The 20,220-nt window shown below is 48.9% G+C and overlaps 1 protein-coding gene across 1 annotated transcript; it reads right to left on the reverse strand.

Moving 5' to 3' along the window:
* Window positions 1–952: 952 nt before the first annotated feature.
* Window positions 953–19,491, reverse strand: LOC147885253 (coatomer subunit zeta-2-like). Its single transcript, XM_087397675.1, has 6 exons — window positions 19,302–19,491; window positions 18,652–18,811; window positions 17,923–18,070; window positions 17,667–17,744; window positions 2,714–2,798; window positions 953–1,255 (listed from the first exon to the last, which is right to left on the reverse strand). The coding sequence occupies exons 1-6, from the start codon at window positions 19,305–19,307 to the stop codon at window positions 1,196–1,198; spliced, it is 537 nt and encodes a 178-aa protein (XP_087253801.1). The 5' UTR covers window positions 19,308–19,491; the 3' UTR covers window positions 953–1,195.
* Between the last annotated feature and the right edge of the window lie 729 nt (window positions 19,492–20,220).

The following is a 20,220-nucleotide window of genomic DNA, read 5'->3' on the forward strand; positions in this document are numbered from 1 at the left end:
ACAAAGTCTTCGTACTGAGTTTCTATCGGCACTCCGGAGGTGAAGGGCAAACTCAGCCATGATGAAGGCTAGCACTAAAGGAGAAGGCTAAACAAAAGGTAGTCCAAATTCTCTTCATTCAAGCTAGAACTGCTTGTGAAGTAACATTTTCATTTTAGTCTCTCCCCAACGAGCATCTAAATCTAAATCTACCTGATAGGGCAACGCACCATTTAAGATAGAAAGAATTATCACAATACCAACAGGCCGCAACTTGGACGAAAACTTCACCAGGTGAAATTTGCATGTCCACTAATACGGCAGAAGCATATACCTAGATGAATCCAAGAACATTCCCAAACTCATCCTCTAAAAACACAACATAGTGCAGTTTCAATCTCATGATAGTCACTCACAAGGTTGAAAACCAAACTTCATCATGCATAGCAAGGACTAGCTACTATGACATCCCCACTGACGTCATCAACGCCCAACAGTGGGTGTAGACCATAGTATAAAAATATGCTCTCACACATACAAATCCACACACCCACACATATACTTGAGCATCCATTTATACAAAGTCTTCGTACTGAGTTTCTGTCGGCACTCCGGAGGTGAAGGGCAGACTCCTTGAGCATCATCATAGCGACAAGGGTTGCTTTCGTTTCATTTTCATTTTCTTATGGTTGCAGAAAACTCCTTGAGCATCATCATAGCAACAAGGGTTGCTTTCGTATCATTTTCATTTTCTTATGGTTGCTATTTTACTGCTGTTTTTATGGTCCCATAAGTTGCATAAGGTCTCCAATGGCCGTTAATATGACCATCACCATCATCTCTCTCTCTCTCTCTCACACACACACACACACAACACACACACAAAGAGTCAAAACTTCTATCTCATTTTGCAACACGAAGAACCTCACAGATCTTTAGAGTGATCAAAGGCAATTCAAATTGCATCATTTTAGATGAAGACCTACCTCCGAAGACGGGAAGAACCAAACAATAGATGCTTAAATTTCCTTTCAAAATTGACTTAACCTCAAGGGAGAAAGAAATTAGACCCACAAAGCCTGCGCTCTTCAAAAACCGATTGTCTACCTTGAAAGTTGCTCTATAGCAAGGATACAATTGACACTAACAAATGAAGAATCATAAAATGCCCATCCGATTTCAGCTGCAGAATTTTTTTCCCTTACATCCCATTCCACTATTTCAGTAGCGACCTTGCCAGATGCTCCCTTGCCGTGGCAAGTGCTTGCGAGATAGTCTGCAGGAAGAATTTCAGGTCAATAAAGTAAATCCACAGATTTTCCTTAGTCTGAAACATTCAATGATACAATCCTTGCTTTACATATAAGGACCTCCATCAATTGATTAGAAAAGGTGCATTTGGCAAGATACAGCAACCTCAAAACACCTTTAACCATACAAAGAGGAGAACCCATATTGCTGAGGATAACAAGACATTCTCATTTGCAAACTGCTTCCCATCAGGGATGAAGGGAACAGAAAGCAAAAATAAATGGAAAGACATACGAAACGTATCAACACAGCCATGTGGAATTTTGACATTTATACTTCATAACATGCACACAATGCACATGCAAATAATAGGGGAGCAAGAATATGATCACAACTGGTCATAAACTTCAATGAGCTCTCTATCTGTTCTTAAACCTCTACAGCTATAATAGCACAGGTCCCTCTCTGAGATGATAAAAAAAACCAATGGGTTGTTCCCATTGGTTTTCTTACTCAAAGGACATGTAAAGAGAAACCAATGAAGCAATGATGCACTCAAGAATCTTTTTCCACATTTTGGTTATAAGGGGTTTAGAGTCCAGAGACTTCTGCTAACCTCAGTTTTTGAAGTTTTCATGTGGCCTACACCACCCAACAATGCCTGTGCCCAACCCCAACGCTTCAAAAACACACCCCTCCTTTTAGTGATCATTAGGTGTCTGCATGACACACTGACTCTTGCCAGAAGAGCTCAAAAATTAGTTTTAAAAAGCATCTCCAAAGGTTTAGGCAAGTATCAGTGTGAGCTTTGCTGTAGCTATCGTCTATCATACCTTTAGTTCTGTTCCAAATTATCTGTAGCAAAGACTCCAAAATGCTAGAAACTCTATGCCAGAATTAACTAGCCTAGCAGCATGACATCTGGCCTGCCTCGCACACATTCATGAGACATTTGCTTTTGGATTTCAACCAACACACCCATAAATAATACCTCAGGATTATAAATGTAGTTTGTTTCCCCAATGTGAAAGGAACAGAGTAGCAGTGCTTCCTTCTCTCTCTCTCTCTCTCTCTCTCAGACTAGCAGTGCTTCCTCTCTCTCTCTCTCTCTTGTGCCCACGCCAGAATAGTTCAAAGTGGCTATCAATCACTCAGAGAAAATCTTGACCCACACCTTGATGGACCATTCAATAGAAGAATTAACAAAATGGTGAAGATACTGAACAAGGTTCGCATTCCACATTCTCATCATATAACCTGACTCACACTTATATTACAAGAGAGTTTAAATAACAAGCTTCAATATGCAATGTGCATTGCATGGACGACAGGGCCTAGACTGTAAAAATTAATCCTTTTCAAATTGACAAAAGATGCTTGTTAATAAATGCACCACTAAAAAACAAGAAATTAGTATTATTATCAAACAGTTCTCAAGAAACAGGAGACATAAAATGATAAACTAAAGAAGGGATTATTGCACCTGCTCTGATAGTGGCACATCTGAATCAGCACCACGCATGGCTACCTTTCCAGCTATCACATTGGCCTCGGTTTCCAGTATAATTCTACACACCAAACCAAGCATACAGGATGTAAGTGAGCAATTCTCTGTCTACTTCCATTGACAAAGAAGCCTTAGAACTACTTTAGAATAAGCAACTACCTCTTCTTGATCAACAGCATTGATTCTCAGGGCTCAAACAAAAATGAGAACAAAAAATTTGACAGACAAATTTGTATACAGACTCATTGAGGAAAGAGGTAGCCTCTATAAAAGTTGAATAGGAGGAGATAGTGCAGGTCTAAACTGTCCGGGAATAGGGCAGCAATAGTGCAGGTCTAAACTGTCCGGGTCTAAACTGTCCGGGAATAGGGCAGCAACCCGTAGCTCACCCTTGCACGATGAAATCTCACTTTCTATGTGCTCTAATCCGGAAATATACAAAAACATAGGCCGGCCAAACAAATTGTTGTGACCATGCTCCAAAATCATAGATAAACCTAGTACAAAAGTCTCCTCTAGTAGGCAACCAAGTGCTGTGCTACCAACAGCCCAGAGTGCTGCAAAACTGAGCTACTCCAATTGTCCAACACTGCTGCTTTACACATATACCTAGATGAATCCAGGAACATTCCCAAACTCATCCTCTAAAAACACAACATAGTGCAGTTTCAATCTCATGATAGTCACTCACAAGGTTGAAAACCATAAACTCCATCATGCATAGCAGGGACTAGCTACTATGACATCCCCACTGACGTCATCAGCGCCCAACAGTGGGTGTAGACCATAATATGCTCTCACACATACAAATCCACACACCCACACATACTTGAGCATCCATTTATACAAAGTCTTCGTACTGAGTTTCTATCGGCACTCCGGAGGTGAAGGGCAGACTCAGCCATGATGAAGGCTAGCACTAAAGGAGAAGGCTAATCAAAAGGTAGTCCAAAATCTCTTCATTCAAGCTACAACTGATCCCTCCTTCAGAGACTTCAACGAAAACTGATAAGGGAATGGACAAATGGCCTATTCTCAAGAGAATCACACTCCCCGACATGAAAAATCGGTACCACACCAGAATGGCCCCAAGTTCCAACATTGGTACAAAGTCATGTTGGATGACCAGCCCAACAATTGTGCTATTCACGTGGTTGTTATACAGAAGGAAGACTTTGAGTACGTTCGCAATTTCAGCCAGCACTAATTCATGCAGCCCACAACTCTATGATTGGTAAAGATTTAAGAGTCCATATCTCAAAAAATTGGAAGAAAGTTTCTCTAGCCGCAACTTTCAAGTGTGAGGTAGATCAGTGTCTCTCACTACCACATATCATGGGGAGCACCCTAGTTTGCTACCAACCCTTGAGATACCAGACCATCTTTTTAAGCAAGCAATATGGATTTTGTCACTTATTTTCTGACTACTTTAAAAACCAGGAACAGCATGTGTTTGGTCATAGTAACAAGATTTAACAAGTTTGTCATCTTGTTTCATAGAAAGGCACAATTGGCACTCACGTTGCAAGCCGCTAGTTCAATCAGTTGTTGGTACCCTATGTGGAACTCTCAAAGTCACAGTGTTAGATAGAGACTCCAAGTTCACCAAAGTGTTCTGGAGGGCTCTTTTCAAGACCTTCGTTACAAACACAAGATTTTTCAGCAGCTTCCAACTGCACACCAATAGTCAGATGGTTAGCTAGCATTTGATGTGATTGAAAGCTGTGTCAGTGAGACACAGGCCTGGTGGAGTAATATCTTCCATTGATGCAAGGCATTTTGATTGACATTCATTCAACGTTGGTAGGAAGCAATATTTGGCAAAAAGTCAAAGATCAAGTTGCTTCTCTCCAAGACTTCAGAGAAGGTTTACGAAGTGGATCATGGACAGAGTATGGAGTTTAGCAAGGAATGATTGCTAAAAGACGGGATGCCTAACAGACCCCATGTCACGGGCATCCACAGCAATGGCATGACTTCCTTTGCTGACAGCTCTGCAGCAATAGCCATACGTACAGGCTGATGTCAACAGTCACAGCTGATGCAGCATGTCATCAGTCACAGGTGCCAACATCAGCAGTTGCAAGCGCCACTTCAGCAGGCAACTCACATTAGCAGTACTTGGCCATGTGGCAGATCAGGTCAGTTAACTGGAACAGTTGACCAATCGGATCAACTGTCTGAGAAACCTATAAAATTACATCAAATTTGCAGCCAGGCACAGCCCTCAGCCAGCAGCAGTTCCAGCCTTGTCCAGCAGCACGGGGAAGAGGTATCAGAGATTCAGCTTTGCTTTGCTTCATTCTCCACCCACAGGAAGGATCAGTCCTTCACTAAAGGTATATCCAGCCTTTGGCAAACTGTTATTCAACCCCAACAGTTGTAATTCAGCCCGTAGTCTTTAGCCCTAAACTGCACATGTACCACTGAATCTCTGAGCGCAAGCCAGGGAGGAACTTACTGGTTTGTCCTATTTCTCCCTTTGCAGTTGAATGGCTGCCTGAGTGAATCGGCATGATGCCTGATCAATTTGTTGGGGCCTTGGGGGAGTTCAAAGAATTGACTGTACAAATGATCCATTGTGGTGGAAGGAACTGGGACGTGATGTCCTTGATGAACTCCATCCAGCTATATTGTGTGGTCTCCTAATCTAGATCATAGTGAGCTTTGTGTGTAAGATGCATATAGATGCTAGGCTGCACTTCTCGTTGTCTTTGGTGTCGACCATGGAGAGGCAGCTCTCAAACTGATCAAGCCATGTGATCAACACCACTGGTTCAGTCTTGCAAGAGTGCTTGTGAGCTTTCTCTAATTTCTTAGCTTATTAACAACAAGGGAGCCTAGCCAGGTGGTGGACAAGTTCGAGGTCCAACCCAACTACCAAACCAAGGGCTTGGATCTCACCATTCCAAACTATGGCACAAAGTTTATTCCTAGGCTTCCCCCCATTCCAAACTATGGCACAAAGTTTATTCCTTGGCTTCCCCCGTCTTTGATTTCAACCATTCAGGTGAGCAGGGAGATCAATCCCTAGGTGCCCACAAAACATGGAAGCTACAGACAATGCGATGAAGACAGGCGTTTCTGCAGTATAGGAAGATGATACAAAGAATGTGGTTGTCGACGCTCTCAAAAGATGAGGCATGGTGACTTCAATTCCCATCATTCAAGAGTCTATGCTCACAAACATGCAAAACCAGTACCATGACTATTGCCACTTAGCCCTGGTATGGCCTTGTAGGCTAGTTAAGAGTAGTTAGGACACTTAGTCCTATAAGGACATCTAGTCCTATTTCACTTAGGAAACTTAGTCCTAAGTTGAGTTTGGGCGCTATATAGGCCACCATTTGTATTTTCTCAGCTCACTTCAGTTCCTTCAGCTTCTTGTCTCCTCCTTGCATTCCAGCTTCCTCCCATTGCTCCACGCATCCAACAGTGGTAGCAGAGCATGGTGTCTTGCTCCTACTTGCCTCCCCCGTGCTCATTGCCCGGCCCAAGTTCCTCTATTGGAAACAAACGCTACAGGTGAAGACGGGAGCCGACCTGAGTTTTGGTCAACACTGTTGATTCTGGGGTTCCTTTGCATTCAGCAAATTAAATTTGCAGGCAGATTAATAGTGACATTGTTTGGTACAATCACATTTGGGACTTCTTTTCCATTTGCCCTCTTTTTGGTGCAATTTGCCTCAAGAAATTGGGCTTTTTGACCAATTCGCAGTCAGATTTGGAAGTTGAAATTCTGCATTTGCGCTTCATTTGGCAAACTTGCCCTCTCAAAATTTGGGGCTTTTGCTCCATTTGGCCTTGTGCCTTTGTGGTTCTTTTACAGGTACCCACTGTGCAAATTGCAGCCATATGCCCTTCATTTAGTAGCTTGGACAAAGTTTTGCATGGCAATGTTTTCGTGGATAGATTTTTTGCAAGAAACCTTTTGGGGACAGATTTTTGCAATTGGCTCAGTGTTTGAACAGACCATTTGGCTTTCACATTTGCAGAGTATTTGCTCTCATTTTTAGCCTAACAATTACGGATTTAGAGCACCAATGAGCAAAGTATGTCGACAGCCAGTCTGAGCTCCTGCGAGCCCTCCTCCCCCTCTCCGTAGCCTCTACCTCCCTACCTTCCTCCGCCTCACCTACGCCCTCGCCTCGCGCCCCTCGCCCCTCACCCTCGCCTTGCGCCCCCTGCCGTCGCCTCGCGCCCCTCGCCACCACGCCTCGCCTCCGCCCTCGCCCCTCGCCCTCGCCTTCGACCTCCGCCCTCCACCTTCGACCTCCGCCCTCGCCCCGACCTCTGCCCTCGCCTTCGACCTCCGCCCTCCGCCCTTGCCTCGCCACGCCCTCGCCTCGCCCCCCCCGCCTATACCCGCCGCCTTGCCTCATGCCGCCATCGCCTCCTCTTCCTCCGCCCCGCCTCGCTTCACCTCGCCTTATCCTCCTCCGTCACACCCAGGCTCCATCCCTCGTCTATCTCCCCCCCCTTTTTTGGTGGCAGCCTCTTCCTCATCGGAGGTCTCGCAGTTTGTCTTGGCGGTATGGCGGCTCCCTGCCCGGAACCGGAGGCCCAGCCGAACCCTCCCTCTCCAGATGCCTACCGCGTGATCTTGACAGAGCAACAGTCGTCTCGGGTACAACAGGTTGCCAATGACTTTGCCCTCACTTCAGTCTATGGCAGAGTCATTGGACACTCTCCCTCCAGACCAGCCATCAGGGATTGGCTTCAATCCACTCTTATGCTAGAGGACAGCCACATCGAGGAGGTGGCCCTTATGGGAAGAGGCATCTTCTGGCTTAAACTCTCCACTGCGAAAGCTGCAAGCAACCTGATTGCTGGTTCCCCCACATCTGTGGATGGAAAGATCATCATGATAGTCCCTTGGTACCGAGGATTCAGCGCAACGGACTTTGATGCTCGTTTCCGCATACCTCGCCACCCAGTGACGCTAGTTTTCCAAGCCTTGCTGCTGAGTTGCGTCCGATAGTCAGGGACCTGGGTTCCCACTTTGGCTGGGTGATGCATGGCACTTTCGTCGACGCGGTTGCTGCGGCAGGAGCTCCCAGAGTCCGAGTGGCTATGGCAGACCCTGCGTCCCTCCCTGCAGTGATTGAGATTGTGACAGATGCTGGCAGCATTACTCAGAGCATGGTAGTCACAGGACAGCCAGGCCAATGCCTGAGGTGTCACGGCTTTGGGCACCTGGCTGCTGCTTGTCCACACTTCTCCAGCTCCTCTCGGCCCCCCCCGCCCCCCCCCACAGCCCCCTCCCCCTCCCTCCGGGCAGCCACGTCAGGAAGAGCTGAGGCAGCCGGAGTCCGGTCCAGAGGTGGCTGGCGGCTGGACCGAGGTCAGAAGGAAAAGAGGAAAGAATAAGAAGACTTCTGACAAAGGCAAGGAGACAGAGGTTACCCAACCTGCAGCAGCGCCTCAGAGACCTGACAGGCAGCCGCCCCAGGGTCCTGGGAGAGCTTCTTCTTCGTCTGTAGCCCGCCCTCCGCAGCCTCAGGTCCCCCTCTCTTCCGATCCCCAGCTCCCTTCCTCTCAGCCCCAGCCCTTACCCCAGCCGCAGCCCCCTTTTCCCGACCCGCAGCATCAACCCCCGCCTCTTCCTCTTCAGCCCCCTTCTCTTCCTCTTCAGCCCCAGCCCCAGCCCCAGCCCCATCCCTCCTCCCCCGCCCCTCTCAGCTCCTCCGCAGTGTCAGCTGCACCGGTGGTTCCTTAGCCGCGTGCAGCCCCCACTCCCCCTCCTCCGCCCCCCCCGCTAGTCGCTTCCGGGGAGTCTGAGTTGCCTACCCCTCAGCCTCCTTCCCCTTCCCCACCCCAGGCAGGGCACCCTGAGACTGCACCACCCCTGGAGCAGTCTTCCTTGTCTGCTAGCCCAGCCCCCTCAGTTGCAGACTCTGGCGGGCCTCAGCTCCAGGAGAGAGAGCTTTCTCGCGACTTCTACAGGTCCGGTCCCTGGGATTACTTGGATGTGGCCGACCTCGGGACCTTCCCAGCTTGCCTCGACATCAGTATCTTCCTGCTCCGTAAAGGGGCCGATGGGAAGATCGCAACCTTGGCCCCGAGGGATGGCCCTAGCTTTGCTTTCACCTTTCTCAGCGACGGCACCGAGATTTGGACAGACGACTCGGTCTGGGAGGCTCTCAGAGAGCAGACGCACGCTCAGATTTGCTCTTGGATAGGCCCGTTGGGTGGACAACTTCTCGAGACTCAGTGGTCCGAGGGTGACGTGCGCCTGCGGTGGCATTGCGCCGCCAAGCGTTTCAGATTGATTGTGATCCTCAGGCCCCCTCTGTCGTGGCCCCTCCCCCAGGATGTCAGAGCCTGGACTCCTCAGAAACTTCGCGCCTTCTACGGGATGACTACCTCAGAGATCTCGAGTTGGCTCGAGAAAGCGTTTGTCCATGGTAACAAAGGCCTCACGCCTTTGCTAAAAGTTTTTAAGAACGGGCAGGATGACCCCGCCTCCCTCTCCAAACCCTCACAAAAGCGTTAGCGCCTTCATTCCGAAATACCAGCCTCTTCATCGACCTCAGCCGCGAGCAGACAGTTGTTCGCAGCCTACCAGTCCTCATCATGAGCTTACACCTTGTCTCCTGGAACGTGAACGGGTTTCATTCTTCTGGCACCCGTGGTCCTAGGAAGCTCATCTTGAGACAGGAACTTCAACCAGCAGTGATTGGTCGCTTGGATATACTCCTGCTCCAGGAGCATAAGCTTTCAGTGGCTCATACCCGTAGCTGCGGGAAGATCCTCCCTGGGCGCTCACACTTATTGGGAGCCCTCGATCGGTGCACAGGGGAGGAGTGGCGATGTCTGCACTTCCGTTTGCGAGTCGTTTGCCCAGGGAGTTTTTGGCCATGTACGTTGATCCCAGGCCGTGCACTTTGGGTTGGCCGAGAGTTGGAGGGCTCCAAAATAGGAATCCTCAACATCTATGCACCCACAGACCTCTGATGCAGAGCCACCACCTTCTGGAGGACACACACAGAGATTCTCCTAGACATGGATTCGTGGATTGTTGGAGGTGACTTCAACAATCTGGAGTCTTTGGAGGACCAACAGGGCAGAGGACCAAAGTTTACAGGTATAGCTCAGGCACAGCAGTCCGCTTGGGACTCCTTTATCTTCGCAACAAGAGGTAGGGACAGCTGGAGAGACCCGTCCTTCCGCCGATGGCACGGGAGCTTGGACTTCTCGTGGGGCTGCCGCAGGGAAGGAGGCAGACTCCTGGAGAGACTGGACAGATTTTATGTCAGTGATTGGGCCATCAGCAGAGGTGGACAGGTGGGTGTAGTGCCAGGGACGACACCCTCCGACCACGCGACAGTGCTCTTATCACTAGACTCGGCAGCTCAATCCCTTCCTCCCCGTTCGTGCAGGATTCCTGATTCCATCTTCTCTAGGGAGGAGATGCGCAGTAGTATCGGTAGCCTTTGGGACAGAGATTGGGGCGAGTGCGTGGATCTGGTAGAGTCGGTGGCGCAGGCTCTGCAGGAGTCCAGCCAGATTTGCCAGCTCGCAGCCCTTCAGGTTCGCCAAGAGTGGTGGGGCAGAGACAGAGCTCTTCATAGGGACCTCGCCTCCATTCAGCGACTTCAGCAGGCAGCTCCGGGTTCGGAGGAGCTTCGGATCCAGGCCCTTCGAGCCAGAGCCCTTCTTGAGGAGACTCTCCAGCGTCGCTCAGAGTTTTCTTATCACGCCTCCCTCTCCTACTGGGCTCGGAAGGGCGACCGGATGAGCAAAGAGTTCTTCAGGACGCATGGCCAGAGGGCAGCACGTGACCAGCTCCGGAGTCTTAGGACAGCGGAGGGGCACATCGTTACCGACCAGGAAGAGGTCTTGGGGTTGGCTACGGACTTCTACAGGACTCTTTTCCAGCAGAAGCAGCTTGCCTCCCGTACTAGACGTTCCCGCGAGGAGGTGTGGAGGCACATTCCAGCCCTTGTTCAGCCTAGCATGCAGACGACGTTGATGGCACCGTTCACCACTGTCGAGATGCAGGAGGCCTTGATGGCCATCAATGGGCAGAAATGCCCTGGCGAGGATGGGCTCTCTCGCGCTTTCTTCACCTCTTTCTGGGATTAGATCCATCAGCCCCTCCTAGCAGCCCTCCAGAGGATTTCCAATAGCGGACATATGCCAGAGAGCCTCTCTTCGGAATTGATTTGCCTCATCCCGAAGGGAGGAGACCGACAGGAGATCTGTCAGTGGCGCCCGATCACTCTCCTCACCACTGCCTACAAAATCCTTGCCAAGATGATCAGCGCCAGAGTTCGGCCACTACTTCCTGACCTCATTCATGACACTCAGACAGGCTTTGTCCAGGATCGCAGTATCCTGGATAATGTCTTCACCTTCTCAGAGGCGACGGAGTGGGCTCAGCACAGCGGGTCGCACTTAGCCATCCTACTTCTCGACTTTGAGAAGGCCTACGATCGAGTGGACTGGTCCTTCCTGGAGGGTGCTTTGGAGAGACTTGGAGTCCCAGTAGGATGGATTCAAGGTATCTCATCGTTATACAGGACAGCTTCCAGCAGGGTCATCATCGGCGGCAGGCTGGGAGAGCGATTTCGATTGGAGAGATCAATGCGTCAGGGTTGCCCCCTCGCTCCTTACCTGTTTCTCTTCTTCACCAAGGCGATGACATACTATCTTCGGGCGAGGTCGACAGGGATCCGGGGTGTTCGCCTTCCCATCAGGGAGGACACGGAGCTCCTGGACTCGGAGTATGCAGATGACACAGCGCTGTATGTTCAAGATGATGAGATGATGCTGGAGAGGGTGAGGCTGGCCTTAGAGGTCTTCTGCTCGGCAGCCGGTGCGAAAATCAATTGGAACAAATCAGTTGGTTTTCTCACAAACCCTGGGGCATGCTCACAGTGAGGGAGGTTTTTGGGTTTCAGATGGATCCCGTGAGGGCAGACTGCTAGATATCTCGGCTTTCACGTCGGCCTGGACATCACGCCAGCTCAGCAATTTCTCCCGGTGCTAGATTCCATTCGACGAAAGCTGGCTTTCTAGAGCATTGCTAAGCTCTCTCTTGCAGGTCGTGCTCTTGTAGTCAACCAGGTTCTCCTGGCCACGGCCTAGTATGTGACCTCTTGTTGGTGCTTCTCGAGATCCTGTGTGGCACAGCTCAGGAGGATGGTCCGGAATTTCCTGTGGTCTGGGGGGGATGGTCTCAGAGATACCAGAGCCAAGGTAGCCTGGCAGACAGTCATTCCTTCGCAGGCTGAGGGTGGATTGGGGGTCATTGATCCTGAGCTTCAAAGTCAGGCCCTGCTGGGCAAGTTAGTTATCCGCGGTTTGACCCCGGGGGGGCAAACGTGGAAGATGTAACTTCAGCAGGGGATCAGTTCTTGCGTCCCGCGCCAAGGTGGAGAGTGGCTACCGTCCCTCCGGTGGATCTTCACCTCTGCACCGCTTACTCACCCCCGCTCCCCGCTCATTCGTAGCCTTCTCACGGTTTGGAGGCGACTCCGTCTCAGTCTCCTCCAGTCCCCTCCTAGCAGTCAGGAGGAGATCGACCGCCAGCCACTCATCTGGAACGATCAGGTCAGAGATACCTTGGGCCTTTAACTGGGGGAGAGGTCACATATCCCGTGGGACGGCTGGATGCGGGGGCCAGCCCGGTCCCTTCGAGTTTGGAGAGACACTTACAGACACTTGGAGACCGTTGCTCTAGCAGCCGCAGCCGGAGGTGTCCGTGGAGCTCAGGCGAGACGCACAGAGATAGACGGAGCGATTCCTGCCGATTGGTTGGCTCCACCCGAGATTCAGATCCTCATGCCTGGTGATGCCCGTTGGCTTGGACAGTTCACCCCCCGTGGCATCCCACTGGTGGTTGCACGCCGGATGGACGACACCTCTGTATCCTTCGCGGTTTTGGGGGACGGCCGACTCAGGAGAGAGGGTGTGCTCATCGACCCCCTTCTCTCGTGGCAGAGGGTTCGTGTCGTAGGCCTCGTGGGAAAGGTTTGACGGATCGATCCTAGTATAGAGCAGGATCAGCTGCAATTATGGCGACTCTGGCTTTGGGAGGAGCGGGCCCTGTCAGAGCTTGATTGGGACCCAGGTGAGTGGAGATGGCCAGAGGTTGTGGCAGGCCATGGGCCGACCCCTTTCTTCGCTTACAACACGACATTGGGCAGGAGAGTTCTCGGGAGGATGTAGAGCCGCCCGCCCACCCAGCGGCCCAGTTGGTATGCTCAAGGTATCTCCAGGCTATTTTTGCAGGCCTTCTGGAAGGCCTTGTGGGAGAGCTGGCGGCCGCGGAAGATTTCCTACTTCCTTTGGCTACTCGCCCACAAAGGTCTTCCAGTGGGGAGCTGGTTGCGGCAGATTGGTCAGGATGGACTTTGTCAGATTTGTCATGAGGACGAGGAGTCACCAAAGCACTGCCTGTGGAGCTGCACTCGCGCCTTGGAAGTGTGGAGGTGGACCTTCGGGATCCTTACTCGCGCAGCACCGGAGTTAGGTTTGATCACCTGGGGCGCGTTCTGCTGGTGCAGCACCACACCTGGCTATCATCAGTTGTTCAAGGCAGGCCCGCAGGATCCCATGTTCCTTATCACACAGGGGACTTGGGGGCCGCTTGAGGGCATCCCGCAGCACTTGGCAGAGGCGGACATAGGATCTCAGGAGAGGCAGCCAGTCTGGGAGATTATTAGCAGCATCGTCGGATGGCACATTCGGACCTCGCGCTGCGTGCAGAGCCTCGGTGGTACCTCTCTTTCGACTGCCCAGGTCATGGCCGACATCTGGAGCGAGATTATCCACACACTCAGAGGCCAGTGGGACCAGATACAAGGGGATTCCCGGGCTGGCCGGGAGAAGCGGAGACGTTTCCTCCGAGATTGGGATACGCAGGGCCTCTTCTTCGAGCATACTTCTCAGGGCCTTCGGTGGCGCTATTCACCGCCTCTCTGGCTGTTTATTCACACCCGCCTGATCCCTCCGTGAGAGAGAGCTTTTTGTTTCCACTTAGGGCTGCGTCCGATTCGTGAACGCAGCCCCGTCAGCTGCAAAACTGACCCCATGTATCTTGTTTTTTCGAAGTAATATAATCAGCACTGTTTTTTCGGCAAACAATTACGGATTTGCAGACAGATATTTGGGCAACCAGCTTGTTGTAGTGATAGCCTTGAGGCTTTACACTTGCAACCTACTTTCTTTTTGGGGATTTTTGCAATGGCTAACAATGAGTCATAACTTGCTTCGAATGATGTCCGCTGAAGACAAGCTTAATGGTACCAACAATCCCATGTGGTCGTACATGGTGTGCCACTCGGTGGTGTCCAATAATTTCTGGTGTACTGTAGCTGGATCAGAGACTAGACCTGTCTCTCCGGTGCAGGCACCTGCTACCACCACACCCACTACGAGCGGGGTGTTACCACTGCTACTGCCTCTTCTGGTTCATCTACCAATGGCTAGCAATGAGTCATGACTTGCTCAGAATGATGTGAATGATGTCCGCTGAGGACAAGCTTAATGGTACCAACAATCCCATGTGGCCGTACATAGTGCGCTACTTGGTGGTGTTTAATAATTTCTAGTGTATTGTAACTGGATCAGAGACTAGACCTGTCTCTCTGGTGCAGGCACCTGCTACCACCACACCAACTACGAGCGGGGTGCAACCGCTACTGCCACTTCTGGTTCATCTACCAATGCTACCGCAATGCATCCCACGCTGAAACAGATACACTAAGATCAGACAGATGCACAGGCACATGCCTTGATTGCAATGTCTAGCAAGAGGATTATAATACCTCACATTCGGTCTTGCAAGATAGCCAAGGCTATTTGGGACACTTTCGCCAACCTATATTGGATTCAGAATGAGGTCAGGGTTTCCTGTGTACGCATGCAGCTAAACAAAGGGGACAACATTGATGCATAATCACCAAGTGAAGGAAGCACATTGCTTCGGAAAAGAAAAAATAGTAGCAAGGTCTTGCAGTTACAAATGCGCTTGTTGCCTATGAGCACAGCCATGAGGTATCACATATGGCTCATGATGAGTGGGCATTTGGTGTGCCTTGCCACTACAATCCGTCAAAGTGTGATGCAGCTTTGTCTGTTCCGAATTCCATGTCCGATTGGCTTTTTGATAGTGATACTTCTAAGCACATTACATCCTACAAAAATCTATTTCATTCCTTGCATAATGCACCCAACGGGGTAATTGTCACTTGTGCAAACAATCCATCTTGTCATAAGAGGGATTGGCCAGGTGCCAGTATCAGGGGATGCAGTGACACTTTTGGAAGTGTTATATGTTCCATGTATGAAAAAGAACATGCTTTCTATCTCAGCCATCTCCACAAATGGCTCCAGGGTTATTTGCTAGGTATAACAACCGGCATGATAACTGAATAGTAGTTACTGGCACACTTTCTAGAGGGCTGTACCATCTTGATGCATAAGAAAAACAGGCTATTATAGGAGCAAATGGAACTGCTAAATCTGAAAGATCCGAGACATCGCAATTATGGGGGTGAGTATTTGTCCCATGTATTTTTAGTTTTCTTAGCAGCCGGAGCATGCCGTACACTCTACAACAGAACGGATTTGCAGAGCGGAAAAATAGCACATTGATGGAAATGACCAGCTGCATGCTTAAGAGGAAGTCTTTGCCGAATAAATTTTGGTTGGATGCAATTATGTTTGCCAACTATGTGCTCAATAAAGCACCCACGTGGACATTGAATGACATCACTCCTTATGAAGCATGGACAGGCCAAGTCTGTGATGTCACACATGCAAGTGTTTGGGTTATGTACATGTTCCCTCTCAGCTCAAGCATAAGCTGGAAGATTAAGGCAGTCAAATGTATTTTCATTGAGTACAGCACACAGAGCAAAAGATACAGGATGTATGATCCATGCACAAGCAAGATTATTATCAGCAAAAATGTGGTTTTTGCTGATAATGCAGCTTTACCTTGCCTGGACTGTTAAAAACATCCATCAAATACACATTTTGTAGGATAAAAAGCCCAATGCTTCTAGCTGTTCACAGCCTCTTCATGATGCCAATGTTCAGCCTGATTTGCAATCACTTGATGATCATGCTATAAGGACTGCAAGTCCAAGGGTAAGTCTCAGGATCACGACTCGTCGTCAGACTCTGACCACTCAGGAGGTACCAAGGCAGCTGTAGCAAAGATTGCCTCAGTCCGCAAGATAAAACCAGCTCTCTGACAGTAAGAAGTCTCCCCCCACGGGTCACAGCCAGAGAGAGCCTGTGGGAGGGAGGATGGGTTGCTTCTGACCCTATTCAGTTGACAGTCTGGCAGGCATAGGAAACAGTGTGGAGCTATGGACCAGATGTGATCGGGGTTCATTGTACTGACTATGGACCAAGGAGCTCGAGTTCATTGTACGGGTTTTTTGGATGTGATGAGTTCACTGACAGGTTAACGGACGTGGTGTGTTCCACAGTTCATCTTCCTCCATCGGGAACTCATACAAAGCACATAACTTTTTTGGAGCATCAGGTGATATTTCTTCAAGTTACCAGGGGAGCTATTATCCAGGACATTTCCTGCTGGAGAGTTCATGGTGGCATCTTCATCGGCCGGCTCCCTCAGATCATTCTACACCATGAGCTGCAGAGAGGGTGTTAGAGTTAAGGGCATCTCAGGAGTAGATCTAGTAAGACAGGGACTGCCCGCTCCCTTTCAGGCTAGGCTAGGGAGAGAGTAGAGGGCTGGTAGGCCCATTTCAGTGGGCTGCTAGGGGCAGCCTTGGGGCAGACCCTAGGCACCCTGGCAGACCCTTTATAGGGGCTGGTCCTCGCCTGGGACAGCCGACCAGCTGGTCGGCCAGACCTACCACTTGGGTCGGCCATATCAAGTCGGCCTGCAGGCAGCCTCCCCCTTTTCTGGCATCACTTGGAGCAATTCCCCTTCCCTCTTTTGGCTGTCCCCCCTTGCTATATATACAGTTTTCTTCACCTCTCTCTCTCTCTCATGCTTCCGCGCATTTCACACTCACAGCAGCAGCAGCACGTAGGCATCTATAAGCACCAGATCTGGTAGACCTATTGTGGGACAGATGCAGTCACTAGATCTCAGCAGGCTCCCTCCGTTCTAGGACAGATGCAGTCACTAGAACTCAGAAGACTCCCTCCTTTCTGTTGGGTCAATCCAGAAGAGAGAGAAGCCTTTAAAAGGCCTGCCCAGCAGCTCTTCAGCCTTCATTCTTCATCAACGAGTAGCCTCTTCAACCCCATACCTTCAGCAGGAATAGGATAGGAAGAGGAGCATCCGCCCCTCTCCACTCACTCCACACTCAAAGGACGGCCTGTGCCTTCACCATCCACAAACCTTCATCTAGAGTTGTATACACTCACCCTTTTGGCTTAGTTACCAGATAGCCTACAAAGGGGGGCCAGTTGCACCAAATATTGAGTCACCCCACTTTCACTCACTTGTACACATGCAATTTCGACCCTCTCCCTGTTTTAATTAGTCTATTTTAGCAGGTATAGGCTTGTGAGAGAAGATCTTAGCTTCCACATGTCTGCTACACTGGCCAACCACAAAAGCCATGAAGCTGCCTCAATGACCAGTCAATTAAACAAAATTAATAATTGATTATCTCGTACAAATCATGTCACGTAAGGTTGACAGTGCTGCAAGTCAGTTCTAGATAGAAACACACACAGGCATTAAATCTAGTAAGACAAAGTACATTCTAGTCTTATATCATCTTTCAAATTAAATTTTTTGTAACAAGTGAAAGAAAGAGGACAGGAGACAAGGGAACAAGAGTTTTTAAGAGACATAAAGCATTAAATCTAGTAATGCAAAATCCCCAAAAAGAATGACAGGCGAAAAAATGTTTACAGGTCCATACAATTGAAAGCAGACTTGGCCCTAAAAATGCAGGAGTAGAGAAAATAACAAGGCACATACCCTCCATCCACAATCTCATCCAGACAAAGAAGAATAAGGTCCAGGTTCTCCAAAACAGTTTTCTTGTCCACATTGTTCCTAATCACACACCAAGAGCTCCGTCAGTGCAACCTGATTGACATGTGGGACGAGTTTGGGTACAGACCAGAGTCCACACAAGCACAACAGATAAGTAAATGATATTTAAAATTCACTCATTTGTTAGTAGATAATGCAACCATCAAAAGCCTCCTACATTAGGTGGCAGGAAAAGAACCTGAGCAAAAGGGAAACAGCATCAAAAAAACCCTGCAGAACTGTTGACAAGATAAGCTCATTTTCGTCATCCCCTCCAGTCGCATAGAAATGAAGGTCAGACACAAACTTGTAGACAACAATGTACCCATCAAACATTCCGATCTCCACTGTCAAAGCAACAGAGTATCGTTATATACTAGAAAAAAACAGTCATCCTCAACTGCACCTGTATGCATGTAAGTACACGTATATGAATATGTATATGTTCACACGAGTATGCACGTGCCAGAGATCATGGTGATGATAATAAGGCTTATGGGAGGGAGGGAGCTAGTGAACGTGCACTAAAGTAAATTTCCAAAATAGAGAACTTTCTTAGGTTATTTTTGTTTAACGATCGAAAGGTGACTCACACAAGAAACTTAGATTTGAGAAGAACTTTGGCAAAAAAAACGAGATATTACTAATATATAAGGTGCCTGATCTCTGCTGACCTATGAATACATATATTACTGCGGCTCAAGCAGGGAAACAACATACAGAAAAGGCCTTTGGATTCAGATGGCATACAGCTAGGAAGGCCCAAAATGCGATGGTAGTAGTTACCAGACAACACACACAGATCTCGAGACATAAATGACTGCCATCAAGCATACTAAACCCATGTTACGATGCCTTTCTCTTCTTTTTCGAAGCAAATGGGGCGGATAACCTCAAATGGGGCGGATAACCTGTACACGAGAGTTACCTTCTGACCGAGCGTTTGTTCGTTGAGTTTTGGTGAAAACTGATTTTTCAAAAGCTAGTTTGGAGGCGAGATTCGGCCATTCATCGCAGTAGTACTTCACAGCCACACGCTTGCCTTCAGAATCCAGCAGCAGTATATTTTTGATCAAGGGGCATGAGAGCTGCAGACATCCTAGTTCAGGTATTTGGGACGTATCTTGCCATAAACACTTTAAGTTACTGGTGACTAAAACTGTCATACTTTGCTAATCTTGATCCCAACCATCCACTTCCAAATTCCAACAAAACCCCACGTTCGAGCATGCCATTACACGCAGTTTTATGCGACACAATGGTCGAAATTTTCCTTCGCTAAGATGCAGTTCTAGATCCCGAATCGTGCAACTGATGTAATGCTTCAAATTCGTGAGGCCTCAATATTTCCATAAAACTAAGGCGCAGCTAAAATATAAGCAAACTACAAGCAGTCGCATCCGGATCACTGTCACGTTAATAAAAAATCCCGCAAAGCAGATCAGAATACTTGATCGTTTACAAAACCCACTGCTTCCGATAGGCAGATGCGCACTGATATGTAAAGAATGCGGATCTACAAAGAGTGAACGTGAATTTCAAAATCGCAAATTGAAGTGAGGCTAGCGAAAGAGGTACCTCCATGAGGTGTCGAGGGGCTGTGAGATGATGCGTGCAGGCGGATAGAGACGATGGATCTCACAGCGCTCGCTCGCTCTCTCCCTCTGTCTCTCTCTCTGTGTCTCTGTTTCGTTTCTTACTCGAACGTATTCGTCCTTGCTCTTAAACCGCAGGTAAACTTGGTGTTGCAGTAACACCATCTAAACCATAGCTAATAACCACAACGACCCTTCACTCCACCCTCTCCTCACACCTCGGACACTCACGCACACGTTCAACCATCACCGCTCAGCGGGCACACAAAGCCCTCAGTCGTGATCGAACACACGCACACACCACCACCAAGCCTGTCCCCTAACCAGCACTAACCCTTGAGGATTTGAAAAACTATTCACTAAACCAAACCTTACTTTACAAGAGGCATGCCAAAGATGGGGTAATTGACAAGGTCTAATCTAACAATGAAAATTGCCCTTAACTTATGGATGTGCATCTTGGATCGAGGTCCGACTAGTTGATAACTTCCAAGGAGGAAAGCCTGGTACCCCACAAGGCACATACATTGTGTAACCAAATCACATTGCTTGAGTGCCAACAACTCTTCACTAAAGCACTCTTGTATCAAGAAAAGGGTTATGTGAAGCATTGAGACTTGTACACGCATGTAGGGGCCAACTAGGGCATTATAGACCATGTTATGTATCACCATATTTACCTACCATTGCAACAGTTAATGTTACCTTTTACATGTCACTAACACCATAGAGGCCTACACTTCGTTCATAGGCATCTTCCTATTTGCATGCTTTCTTTCTCACTTGTGCTCAATATGCTTGCTCTCTCTACCACATTGAGAGCACATCCCTACCTCAACAGCAGCTTACCTCATAATTCCACAGGTATTTCCATAAGAAGTGGGTGCATGCATAAGTATCAA

The sequence above is a fragment of the Dipteris shenzhenensis genome, chromosome 26, assembly GCF_047967505.1.
Source record: "Dipteris shenzhenensis isolate YYH24624 ecotype China chromosome 26, Dip_SZ_1.0, whole genome shotgun sequence".
In the NCBI taxonomy this organism is placed as follows: domain Eukaryota; kingdom Viridiplantae; phylum Streptophyta; class Polypodiopsida; order Gleicheniales; family Dipteridaceae; genus Dipteris; species Dipteris shenzhenensis.